Source organism: Pistacia vera, unplaced genomic scaffold (assembly GCF_008641045.1).
Source record: "Pistacia vera cultivar Batoury unplaced genomic scaffold, PisVer_v2 Contig79, whole genome shotgun sequence".
Classification (NCBI taxonomy): domain Eukaryota; kingdom Viridiplantae; phylum Streptophyta; class Magnoliopsida; order Sapindales; family Anacardiaceae; genus Pistacia; species Pistacia vera.
The window spans coordinates 286,671-299,022 of record NW_022196656.1 but is presented as its reverse complement, the minus strand read 5'-3'; the positions used below and the strand labels follow the sequence as shown (position 1 = coordinate 299,022).

The 12,352-nt window shown below is 36.3% G+C and overlaps 1 protein-coding gene across 1 annotated transcript; it reads right to left on the bottom strand.

The window, feature by feature from the left end:
* Window positions 1–10,488: 10,488 nt before the first annotated feature.
* On the bottom strand, window positions 10,489–11,520 carry LOC116116926 (putative disease resistance protein RGA3). Its single transcript, XM_031402959.1, has 2 exons — window positions 10,609–11,520; window positions 10,489–10,515 (listed from the first exon to the last, which is right to left on the bottom strand). The coding sequence occupies exons 1-2, from the start codon at window positions 11,518–11,520 to the stop codon at window positions 10,489–10,491; spliced, it is 939 nt and encodes a 312-aa protein (XP_031258819.1).
* Between the last annotated feature and the right edge of the window lie 832 nt (window positions 11,521–12,352).

Sequence of the window (12,352 nt, the reverse complement as noted above, 5' to 3'; positions counted from 1 at the left end):
TACCTCATTTGTTTACTCCGCCATTCGCCGACTGCCAATACCTTTTGGGATGTGACTTCTCAAGCCTTTTCTGGTTATTCTTTACATTGGAAATCACCCATTTCATCACCCATCACTTTTCCAGCATCTGCTCTCTAAAACCCCCACCAATCTGACCCTGTTAGCCCGCCAGTCGTCGTCCACCTCTCCTAATGATTTTGCATCTCAAAAGGCAAGAAAAATAAATTTGAAATAATTTTTTTTAATACATGCTTATATTATTAGAAGGCCCCCAAAGTAACTCTTGCATAGGGTCACAAATGTTCTTGAGACAGCTCTGATTGGATTTATCCCCCTCTTTCTCTCATTGGCCTTAATTTATTATTTTTTTAAGGCCTACCATGTGTCGGTCATGCATGTGGCTTCTTAGATACAGTCATGCAGCCTAAGTGTTTGCAATCTAATGCCTTGATTCCATGCATGTAGCCTATATGGCTACTAAGGTGGCTGCCAAGTAGCCTAAGTGGTTGTCATGTAGCCTAAGTGGCTGCCATGTAGTGTCACATGCTCGTTGCGGCTACTGTGTGGTGCTTATTGACCCCTTGTGGTTCACTTGCCATATAGCTTACATGGTTGCCATATGGCCTAGCTAGGCTACCAAGTGGCTGTAATAAGTCGTAGGTGGCTGCCAAGTGGCTGTAATGCAATCTAGGTGGCTACCATGTGGTAAAGTTGTTCAAAAAAACTCGAAACCTGGTACTCGAATTGAAAAACCGAGTAGTCAAAAATTCGGTTCGATTTTGGGTAATTATAAGTAGAAACTCGGTTCAATTTTAAAAAAATTCAGGTACCGAGCCATAATCGGTTTTAACCTTAAATTAAAACTAAAATTGAAATCTGTCTTAAGTGTTTATACCATTTTGTGTCAAATAGAATTGGGGATCGCAAACCTAACATCCTCTACCTCTCTGTTCTCTTATGAATGTGTGCTCTTCTAAATTATCACTTCTGGCCGCCATCCGTGTCGCTCTGTGGTGACTCCTCACTTCTCACTGCTCAGTCCTTCGTCCGCACTTCGCTGTTGTCACTTCCTCAGTCACTAAGGTAAGAATTAGGTTTGTTTGGTTGAATGTTGGGTTTATTCATGCATTGAAGCATTACGAACTATATCTAAGATGATTTAGAATTTCGGATATAAAGATTGACTTTAAATCATATCAAATTTTCAACAGCTTATATTAAGATTCAGTTTTGTCTTTATTGTTAGGCATGGCTTCTTTTACTTTCACTTTTTGTTTTCTGTTTCTTCTTCTTTCATATTTCCCATACCAACTTATTTATTGATATCCTGCTTTTCTTGTTCTTCTTACACGTTTCTTCTCCTTTTTTCACCAATTTCGTGACTCCCCTTCTCTCTGTTTTCTCTATTCTTTCCAATTCAATATTTTCATATTTTGTTTCGTATATATTATATCTTATCTACCTAAATTAAAAATTGAGAAAGTTTGGAAGTTAATTCTTCAAAATTCAAGTTGAAGCTGGAAATTCAGTTAAAAAACTGGGCATTGGTAATCGAACAAAATTTTGGTTCGGTTCAAACCCAACTACTTCCCAAACCAGTTCGATTACTAGGTAACCTTAGAGCCTAAACTGAACTTTCAATTGGTTAAGCCAAATCCACAATCGGTTTGGGTATCCAGTTTTGAAAACCCCTACCATACAGCCTAGATGGGCTACCAAGTGGCTGTCATATGGCATACTACAACAATATTAAATTTAAAGTAATACTACATATACAACATTTTGCATACAACGTTATGTGTAAAATATGATTAGCTAATTTTAAATTAAAATTAAATTTTCACCCAATCATCTTTTGCCCTATAATGTTGTATGAGAATATTGTACGTATAGTATTATTCTAAAACATAATACTATACAGATAACATTTCTCATACAATATGATATGGCAAAAGATGATTATCTGATTTTAAATTAAAAATAAAATTTCACCCAATCATTTTTGTCACATCATGTTTTATGAAAAATGTTGTATGTGTAGTATTACTCAATTCTAAATTTAATCTACTCCAGTCATATTCAATTCACTCTAATCTTGTATGAAAAAGTTAGTTCAGTCTCGTGAGGTGCGCCAAACACACCCTTAAGGGATAATAGGAATTTGATAACTTGTATGCAGGGCTGGCTCAAGGGGTAGGCAGGTGAGGCACCTGCATAGGGCCCCCGCAAAAATAGGGTAAAAAATGGCTCAATTTTTTTATGAATTGTTTTTTGAATATATTATCATAATGAAACTAGTGTATAATTTCTTATCCACGTCGACCCAAGGGGCCCCAAAAAAAAAGCTAAAAAGGCCCAAATTTATTATAAACTTTTTTCCATATATTCCCACCCAAAGTTTGACGAAATAGTAATTTGCATCTCTAGCTTCATATATTCCAATTTACAGCCCCAAATTAACACATTGAATTTCTTTTAATAATGAAAGACTAAAATGGTCATTTACATATCTTAAATCACTCACCCCCAATTCAATCCCAAAATTCGACATTCACATAAATCATCACCACTTCTCTTTCGCTGCCAGTTGTTTAGAGCTGATTCCGGTTGATTTTCTCAAAAAAAATCTACCAAAATCATCACTTTATTATTTCTCAAGTTTTTCCCAACCTCGATAGCCCTCGATTTGACCAATTTTTGACGAATCTCGCAACCCAACTCCACCACACGCGACAACCTTTTTCGGCCTTTTCAGCATGTACCTAGTGTTGTTGGCCTTCCCCAACACCACCATCTTCCTCCCCTCAACCCTCTCACCAAAACCCTTATCATACCTCATTCATTTACTTTGCCAATGGCCAACCACTGATACCTTTTTGGTCGTGACTTCTCAAGCCTTTTCCGGTCAATCTTGGCATTGGAAATCACCCAATTCACCACCCATCGCTTCTTTAGCATCTGCTCTCTAAAACCCCCCACTAGCTTGACCTTGTTAGCCCACTGGTCATCGTCCACCTCCCCTAGTGATTTTGCATCTCAAAAGATAAGAAAAATAAATTTGAAATAATTTTTTTAATATATGCTTATATTATTAGAAGGCCTCCAAATTAACTCTTGCTTAGGGTCATAACTGTTTTTGTGACGGCTCTGCTTGTATGACTTTGGAAAATTAATTAAAAATTCCAAAAATTAATAGTTTAATTCCTTTCGTTGTCTTAGAATAGACTAATATAATTTCAACTATAAATATTCCAATTCACCGACAAATTAGTATTCTTAAAATGGAAGCTGAGTCATACAAAATATTAGATACACACTGAAAGATATATAGGACTATTATAACCACACACACAAAAACAACCAACCACAATCAACACGATAAAGAATCACAAACTACGCACACACAAGAACACCAAGAATTTACTGTGGTTCACTTGCTCAATTTGAGCAAGCTACGTCCACATTGAGCTCGGGAAACAATCAAGCTCACTATACTAAACACTGTCAAGATTACAGTTCAGATTACACATAGTGATGAAAAACCCTTCCAATCCCTTCCACAATCTATAACTCATCCTAGAGACTCTACCCTTCGAATCCCTAATAATCGTGTAAACAAATATACCCAGAATGACCTGAACCAATCACTAAATCACAAAGTCACAAGATTCAATCTCCAAAATCGTAAACCCTAACAGACTCGATTTTACTCCAAAGAAGAGAGAGTTTTTCACGAAAACACTGTATCTTTGAATCTGCCCAAGTTTTGCTTTTATATGGTTGACTGAAGAGTTAATTTCAGCATTCAGATCTTCTCTCCAACAATGCTCAGGATCTGTTGTTTGGGTCTGCTCAAAATTGCGTCGTCTCACTTAAACCATAAAACATCATTGCTCTTTGTTACCATTGCCTACTTAATGAACAGTAGGTTCAAGCAATTCTTGAACTTTGCAAAGGTAAAAATCTTCGTGCCCATGTCCGCTGGGTTATGTTCTATAGGAACCTTGTTTAGAGCTATTTCTTCTCTGGTGACCAGGTCCCGCACAAAATGGTAGCGTACATCTATGTGTTTGGTCCATTCATGATACACCAGATTTTTGCTTAGGTGAATTGCGCTTTGACTGTCTGAGAATATTGTTGGATTCTGGTTTGTCAGATTAGCTTCACTTAGGATCCCCTTAAGCCAGATTGCCTCTTTAAATACATCAGCTACAGCCACGTATTCAGCTTTGGTTGATGACAGTGCAACAATGGGCTACAGTTGTGACTTCCAGTTGATGCAATTTCCACCCAGGGTGAAGTAGTATGCTGTAGTTGACTTCCTAGTGTCCCTATCACCCGCTAAGTCTGAATCTAAAAAACTAGCTAACTCAAGTGAAGTAGTCTTTTTACAATACTCCAATCCAACATTCAATGAACCATTAACATATTTAAACACCCATTTCAGGGCTGTCCAGTGTTCCATACCAAGATTGGACATGTATCTGCTTAGCAAAGATATCACAAATGATAAATCTGGCCTGGTACTAATCATAGCATACATGAAGGACCCAATTACACTTGCATAGGGTATGGACTCCATTTTAATTAACTCATCATCAGTATTAGGGCATTAGACTTTACTTAATGTGAAATGACTAGCTAAAGGCATTGAAACAATTTTAGTCCCTGCCATTCCATACTTTTCCACTAACTTATGCAGGTATGAACACTGATGGATTCTTAAGTCACATTTGCTTCTATTCCTGTCAATTTGCATGCCTAAGATCTTCTTTGCATCCCCTAGGTCTTTCATTTCAAATTCATCATTGAGTTTATTCTTTAACTCACATATTAGAGGCTTTGATTTACTTATCATGATCAGTAACATGTCATCCACATACAACAGTAAGTAAATAAGCACATTATTCCTAACAACAAAGTAGAAATAGTTGTTGTACCTACCTACTCCTATTGAACCATATACTTATAATAAAGGTGTCAAACCTCTTATACCATTGCTTAGGGGATTGTTTTAGGCCATATAAGGATTTAAGCAGTAAATAGACCTTATTGATAGCCTTTTGATCTATGAATCCTATTAGTTGGCTAATGTAGATCTCTTCCTCAAGGTCTCCATGTAAGCAAGCAATTGTGACATCCAACTGTTCAAGCTCTAAATCCTGGTGGGCTACTATGGACATCATTAATTTTATATTTTTGTACTTACCTACTAGGGAAAAGACTTCATTGAAGTCTATTCTCTCCCTTTGGGTAAAGCCCTTGGCTACTAACCTAGCCTTGTACCTAGGAGGTTCCTTGGCAGTGATACCTTTCTTTAATTTGGAAAGCCATTTACATTGTATTATCTGTTGATCCTTTGGCTTTGGTACAAGTTTCCAGGTTTTGTTTACCTCTAAGGATTTCATTTCTGCTTCCATGGCAGCTTTCCAGCTATTCCTTTCCCTTGAATTCATGGCTTCCTCATAGGTTTTAGGCTTTGTTCTTTGCACTTCAGTACCTGCAAGAAGAGCAGTGTAGATTAGATCAACATATGAATACCTTGTGGGTGCCCTTACCTATCTTCTGGTTCTATCTCTTGCAAGCTGGTAGTCTTGCAAGTTTTCAGGCTGAGTTTCAGTGTCTTCTGCTGTTTCTGTCTCATCCTCATGTTCTAGATCAGATTGTCTAGTTTCTCCTTCATGTTCAGTAACAACTTTAATTTCTTGGATGGTTTCAGTTCCTTGAGGTTATTGGGATTGAGTAAGGAGCTCCAGCTCAATTGGTGTAACCCTAGGATGACTGAAGCCCTCTTTTAAGCTTGAAGTAGAACTTGCATTAGTGTTAGTGTCCTTACAGGGAAAAACTCCCTCATTGCATATCACATCTCAGCTCATAATAATTCTAACTCCTGGAGATTCCCTATCCCAAACTCTGTAGCCCTTAGTCCCTTCTTGATACCCTAAAAAAATGCTTTTGGTTGATCTAGGTTCAAGTTTCCTCCACTGGTGTGTGCATAGGTTGCACAGCCATAGACTCTTAGGTGGCTTAGGTCAAGTCTTCTTCTAGTGCACATTTCTTTTGGACACTTTAGGTTTATGGTTGTAGATGGGCTCCTGTTTACCAAATATGCTACAGTGGTAAGTGCTTCTCCCCAAAAGGAGGTGGGGAGTTTGGAGGTAACTAATAGGCACTTGACCTTATCAAGGAGGTTTCTATTCATTCGTTCTGCCACTCTATTTTGTTGTGGGGTGTATTTTACTATCCTATGTCTCAAAACCCCTTGATCACTACAGAATTTGTCAAATTCTTGGTTGCAGAATTCCAACCTATTGTCGGTTCTAAGAACCTTCACCTTTTTGTTTATTTGGTTCTCTACTAGGAGTTTCCAGTCCCTAAACCTAGCTAGGGCTTGATCTTTGGATTTTAATAGATACACCCACACCTTACGATTGTAATCATCCACCAAAGACATGAAGTAGCTATTAACCCCATGAGATTTCACTTTCCGAGGTCCCCATAGGTCACAATGCATATATTCTAATTGGCTAGTGGCTGGATGTGTCCCCTTGGTGAAACTGTTCCTATGTTGTTTGCCTAAGATGCAGTTCTCATAGAACTCTAGTGATGAAACATTATCCTTACCAAACTGCCCTTTATGCTCTAGGATGTCCACGCCTCTTTGACTCATGTGGCCTAATCTAAGGTGTCATTTCTCTATATTGGACAGGTTAGAAGATACAAGCACATAATTAAAACAGTTTTGGGAATGGTTCCCACTGAGTATATAAAGACCATTTCTTTTCTCTCCTTTCAATATCAAGTTTTTTTATTTTTGTAAATGTTCAAGCATCCATTTTCTACTCTATAACAGCATGCTGATTCATCTAAGGTACCTAGAGATATCAGGTTTCTTTTAAGTTCAGGGATATACCTGACCTGGGTTAATTTTACCAATTTCTCAGTGTTAACCTTTAGTGTCACTGTGCTTATCCCTCTTGCCCTACATGCATTGTTATTTCCCATGTAAACAGTTTCATTGTCAGTATTTTCAAACTCCTGGAACCAGTCCCTATTTGGACTCATGTGAAATGAGCACCCTGAGTCCAGTACTGACTCTTCACCAGTGTCAGACATTGACATAATAAGAACTTCTGGTTCCTCTAATAGGTTTTTAGTGGTGGCTAAGTTGCTCTCTATATTCCCCTGTTTTTGATTCTTAATCCACTCAAAACAATTCTTTTTTATGTGGCCAGTTTTATTGCAAAAGAAGCATTTTATAGATTCTGTTCTATTCTTGTTACTACCCTTCCATTTTTTCTTATTTCTAGTCCCCTGATGTGTCTAATTTCCCTTCCCAGTCTGACTAGGCTCGACTCTGCTCTTAACAAATAGGTTTGTGCCATTCTGTTTCTAGGTTTTTAGTTCTAGTTCTCTGGCCCCAAGCCCTACTGTTATTAGGTCAAGATTTGGTATAGTACCAGAGTACTGTAGGGCATTTTTGACTACTTGGTAGTCATCAGTCAGGGAGTTTAATAGAATCATGGGTAGACTAGTTTCTCCTGATGCTTGGTCTGTCCCTTTCAGGATTAAGGCCATTTTTAGAAATTCGTCTAGGTTTTCATCTATACTCCTAGAACTGTCCATTTTGTACGAAAATAAAACCACCTTTAAAAAGGCTAAGTTAGGGACAGATTGCAAAGCATACAAGGAGTTGAGTTTACCCCATAGTTCAATCGGTGATTCAATTTCGTTTACCTTCCGGAGGATGCTGTCGGATAAATTCATGACTATCAGGTTGTATGCCTCTTCATCGATCTCCTCCTTTTTCTTCAGCTTCTTATCTGGCCACTTCTTGGAGTCCTCTTCCAGTGCAATGGCCACCTTGTTATGAGAAAGCAACGCGTTCATTTTTTTCTTCCAACTCCTGAAGTCAATCTTCCCATCATATTGGGAGATTTCCATTCGGGTGGTGGTATTTGACATGGTGAAGTGTTTGATTGATTTTTGAGATAGCAAGGTCAAGAACTCAGACTCTGTTCTTAAACTTCAAGAAACGGGAATACCCTAGATTTATACTCTTAATGAGATCTATGCTAATTCGTTTAGAATAACACTCTTCTAATTCCCAATTTGATTTCTAAGCCCTAAAATTGAGAAAGCCCCAATTTTAAGGACTATCCATAAAACCCTAGAAATCTCAGATTGGAATTGGGACCTGATAGCTTCCCTAATTTCTTGTCACCTAACGCTTTGATACCACTATTATAACCACACGCACAAAAACAACCAACCACAATCAACACGATAAAGAATCACAAACCACACACACAAGAACACCAAGAATTTACTGTGGTTCACTTGCTCAATCTGAGCAAGCTACGTCCATGTTGAGCTCGGGAAACAATCAAGCTCACTGCACTAAACACTGTCAAGATTACAGTTCAGATTACACACAGTGACGAAAAACCCTTCCAATCCCTTCCACAATCTGTAACTCACCTAGAGACTCTACCCTTCGAATCCCTAATAATCGCATAAACAAATACACCCAGAATGATCTGAACCAGTCAATAAATCACAAAGTTACAAGATTCAACCACTAAAATCGTAAACCCTAACAGACTCGATTTTGCTCTAAAGAAGAGAGAGTTTTTCACGAAAACACTGTATTTCTGAATCTGCCAAGTTTTTCTTTTATATGGTTTACCGAAGAGTTAATTTCAGCCATCGAATCTTCTCTCCATCAACGCTCAGGATCTGTTGTTTGGATATGCTCAAATCTGCATCGTCTCACTTAAACCATAAAACGTCAACGTTTCAAGCCATCACACTAAAAATAACTATGTTATGGATTTGTCGAATCATATAAAAGATCATGATCATATCTGAGTTGAGTATTTTCAATTTGAGAAAGAGAAAGTACAAATCCAAGATGTTGGGTATAATTAAAGATTACAACCAACAATGACAATGACATCATTCATTAACCCGAGTTGGTCTAATTAAAAGATATACTGTTCATGAACACATAATCTATTGGAATCGTTTTTAAAAAAGCTTGATATAACAATACTTTATTAGATCATTCAGAGAATTCACATGTTTATGATACCTCATACATATCGTTAAACATAATTTCTTAAGCTATGCTACAAACCACAGGGTCGTGGGGGCATTAATGAGGTTTACCATTTTTTATTTATTTATTTAATCACGTCCAAATATAAAGGGTTCATTCTACACGCTTTTATTTTCATCCTCATATTTGATAAATATAAACAGATTCAAATGAATATTAATAGATTATATTAGAAAAAAAAATATAAAGTAAAATAGTTGTTATCGTTGTCATGGGATAATGATTGAGTGTTGCCAATAGAGCATAGCCAATTAAATAGATGAGAGATAATAAATTTAAAACTAATATAAATTCATTGGTTTGTGGTATAAATAATTGTTTTTAAACCCGGCCCAGCCCAATCGGTTCAATTGGTTGGACCGGGACTTGGGGCCTCCATCGATCTGAGTCGAAGAAAAAACAGCTTGTGTAAGTTAATCCGGGGTGACCCGTGGTCAGATTGGCGGGACAATTGTAAACCGCCGACGCGACCAGCCCAGGAACAAAACAAGGTCAATAAAATAAAAATAGCCTGTTTCCAATTTTACAATCCCTTGTTCTCTCAACTATGCAAACGTCGATTGAATCAAAAACTCATCTACAAACTACAATCTTCATTTAGTTTAGAATCGATTTCAGATTTTGTAGTCGAATCAGGCGATGGTTTAATTGAATTTCTTCTTATTTTTCTTGTTGATTTCTCTTTTTTTTTTTTTTTTTTTTTTTTTTTTTTTTTTTTTTTTTTTTTTTTTTTTTTTTTTTTTTTTTTTTTTTTTTTTTTTTTTTTTTTTGTGCCTCCTTAAATTATGTCATGATGTGTTATTTTCATATGATTCACTACAATAGCTCTAAAGAATTTTAACCATCGTTCTTAAGGGTTGTCAAGCCACCAGAATTTCCTAAACCTGATGTTGCAGGAGAACTACAATAATGGGTTCATCGAAGAAACAAAAAACAAAGGCTTTATTGCATCCTGGTGTCCCCAAATGGCATAGAATTTCCATATCTGATTTGGCTGGTTCGGTTTGGACCTCGTTTGGCCAGGTTGCGGCAGCCAGGGCCTTCTTGACTGTCAAGTAAAATAAGAGGGAGGGGATGGAGAAGAGAAGGAAGAGAATGAAGTGAAGAAGTTAGAGAGAAAGAATAGAGGAAGGAAGAAGAAAGAAGAAAGAGAGGAGGTAAGAACTGAGAAGAAAGTTACAGAAGAGAGAGGGGAAAGTGATAGAAGACAGAAGAAAGCGACGAAGAGAAAGAGGAAAAAAAAAAGTACCGAAGCTGTAGGGGAGTGTTCGCTGTGCTTACTGAATTTCAAATCTGCAGAGACTGATGCGTGATTTTTTAGGGGGTGTTTATGAATTTCAAATCTGCAGAGACTGGTGTGTAATTTATCAGGGATGTATTTGCTTCCTGCGCACCTAAAAACATTGGTATAAATGATTAAGTACTCACATGCTATTCTAGATTTTTTCTTGAACGTTAAACAATTTTTTTNCACTACGTGTAGTTACCAATATCTTACTTCCTCTTTCACCATCCATTAACAAAGTTTTTAATTTGTCCCACATAATGGGATTTTCATTCCATATATCATCCAAAACTAGTAAATATTTTTTCCCATTAATTATTTCTTTGCGTAGGCATTCTTGCAATTGATCTATTTCAAGTCCTTCAGTTTTCCTACCAGTTGCAGATTTTATGATATTTCCCACAATTATTTTCACATTGAAGTTATTAGATACACACACCCACATCCTTAATTGAAAATAGTTTGTAACATGCTCATCATTGTATACAAGTTGACCAAGTGCAGTCTTTCCTAATCCTCCAAATCCAAATATGGAGATGACAGAAACATTCTCATTAACGTCTGAGTCCAATAGAAGTTGTATAACTTTTTCTTTATCAGCATCTCTTCCTATAACCTTTTCAGCACGTACAAAAGACTGTGTTTCCCTTTCTATATTCATGACTCTTTTTTCATCAAGACTCCTAGTAAGTTCGAACTCCCTGTCTTTTTCAATCACATCTAGTTTCTCCCTAATTATCTTAATCTTATGAGCTATATTAAGACTATATATAATCTGATTAGATTTGGAGAAAAAGATGCATACCTCCACTGCCATTTTATTTCCAGTCATTACCTCTCGCTGTTGAAGGTAAGTAGAGAAATCGTCCAGTAAGTCATCAGCTTCATAAAATGCATCTTTGAGCTTTTGAATCCAATATGTCACCGCCGCATAGTTCTTTCTGTTGTGCTGCTCCTCAGCATCGAGAAGCACAAGTCTGATAGTGTTGACAGTGGTACTGAGTTTTTGAATCTCATCTTTAACACCCCATGCCAATTTGCCTTCTCGGACAGCCAAGGACCCCAACATTTTGAAGATTTTCCCTGCAATGCCAAATACAATTCCTTCTGCCATTTGTTCTTGGTTTCAGTAATAAAAATTGATTGCAAGAGGGTAATTGTAAGACCATGTTACTCATATTTATAGATAAAAGTAATTAGATTCTTGATCAACACAAAAATTTAAAATATGAAAAAGATACCTGACTTAATGATGGAAATTAAGCTAGAAGAAAAGTAATATATACTTAGCGTAATGAAAGGAAAAGAAAATCAACCATCAGCACAAGATCTTACTTTGCTTTGGTAATAATCAACCATTAATAAATATTTAAGTTTTCTGATTAGATATATTAGAGAGGTTAATACGAAGGAACAAAATAGTTTTTTTGAAAAATGTAAATCATAAAATTTCATTCTTGATATTTACAAATGTTTATGATTTACATTTTTATAAGATCAAATTTCATTAAAATTCCATATATTTTTTTCTAATTTTAAAAATACACATATGACTTTTGAAAGTTTTCACATGATTTTCATAGATGTTAAAAGACCCCTTTAAAAGTATTAAAGAGACTATTGAATTCTTGGAAAAACACGCATTTCAAGTTTATATTTCACTTTTTACATTTCAAATAATGTTGCAGTAACCAACTATATATTGCAAATCTTTTATCATCCTAAGGCATGTTTGCTTTTGTGGAATGGACGCTGGACTCCCCCTCCACCGTTTACTTTAGTCCAAAATGGGAGAATGCTATTTCTCTTACGCCAACAGTAGTAATACTATTGAAATTCTTTTTTGCCCCTATTTAAATTTTTTTTTTTTTCCAATTTCTCTCCGAAACAGCTGATTTAGAATTTAATTATTTTTATAATTTAATAATAATAATTATTATTATTAT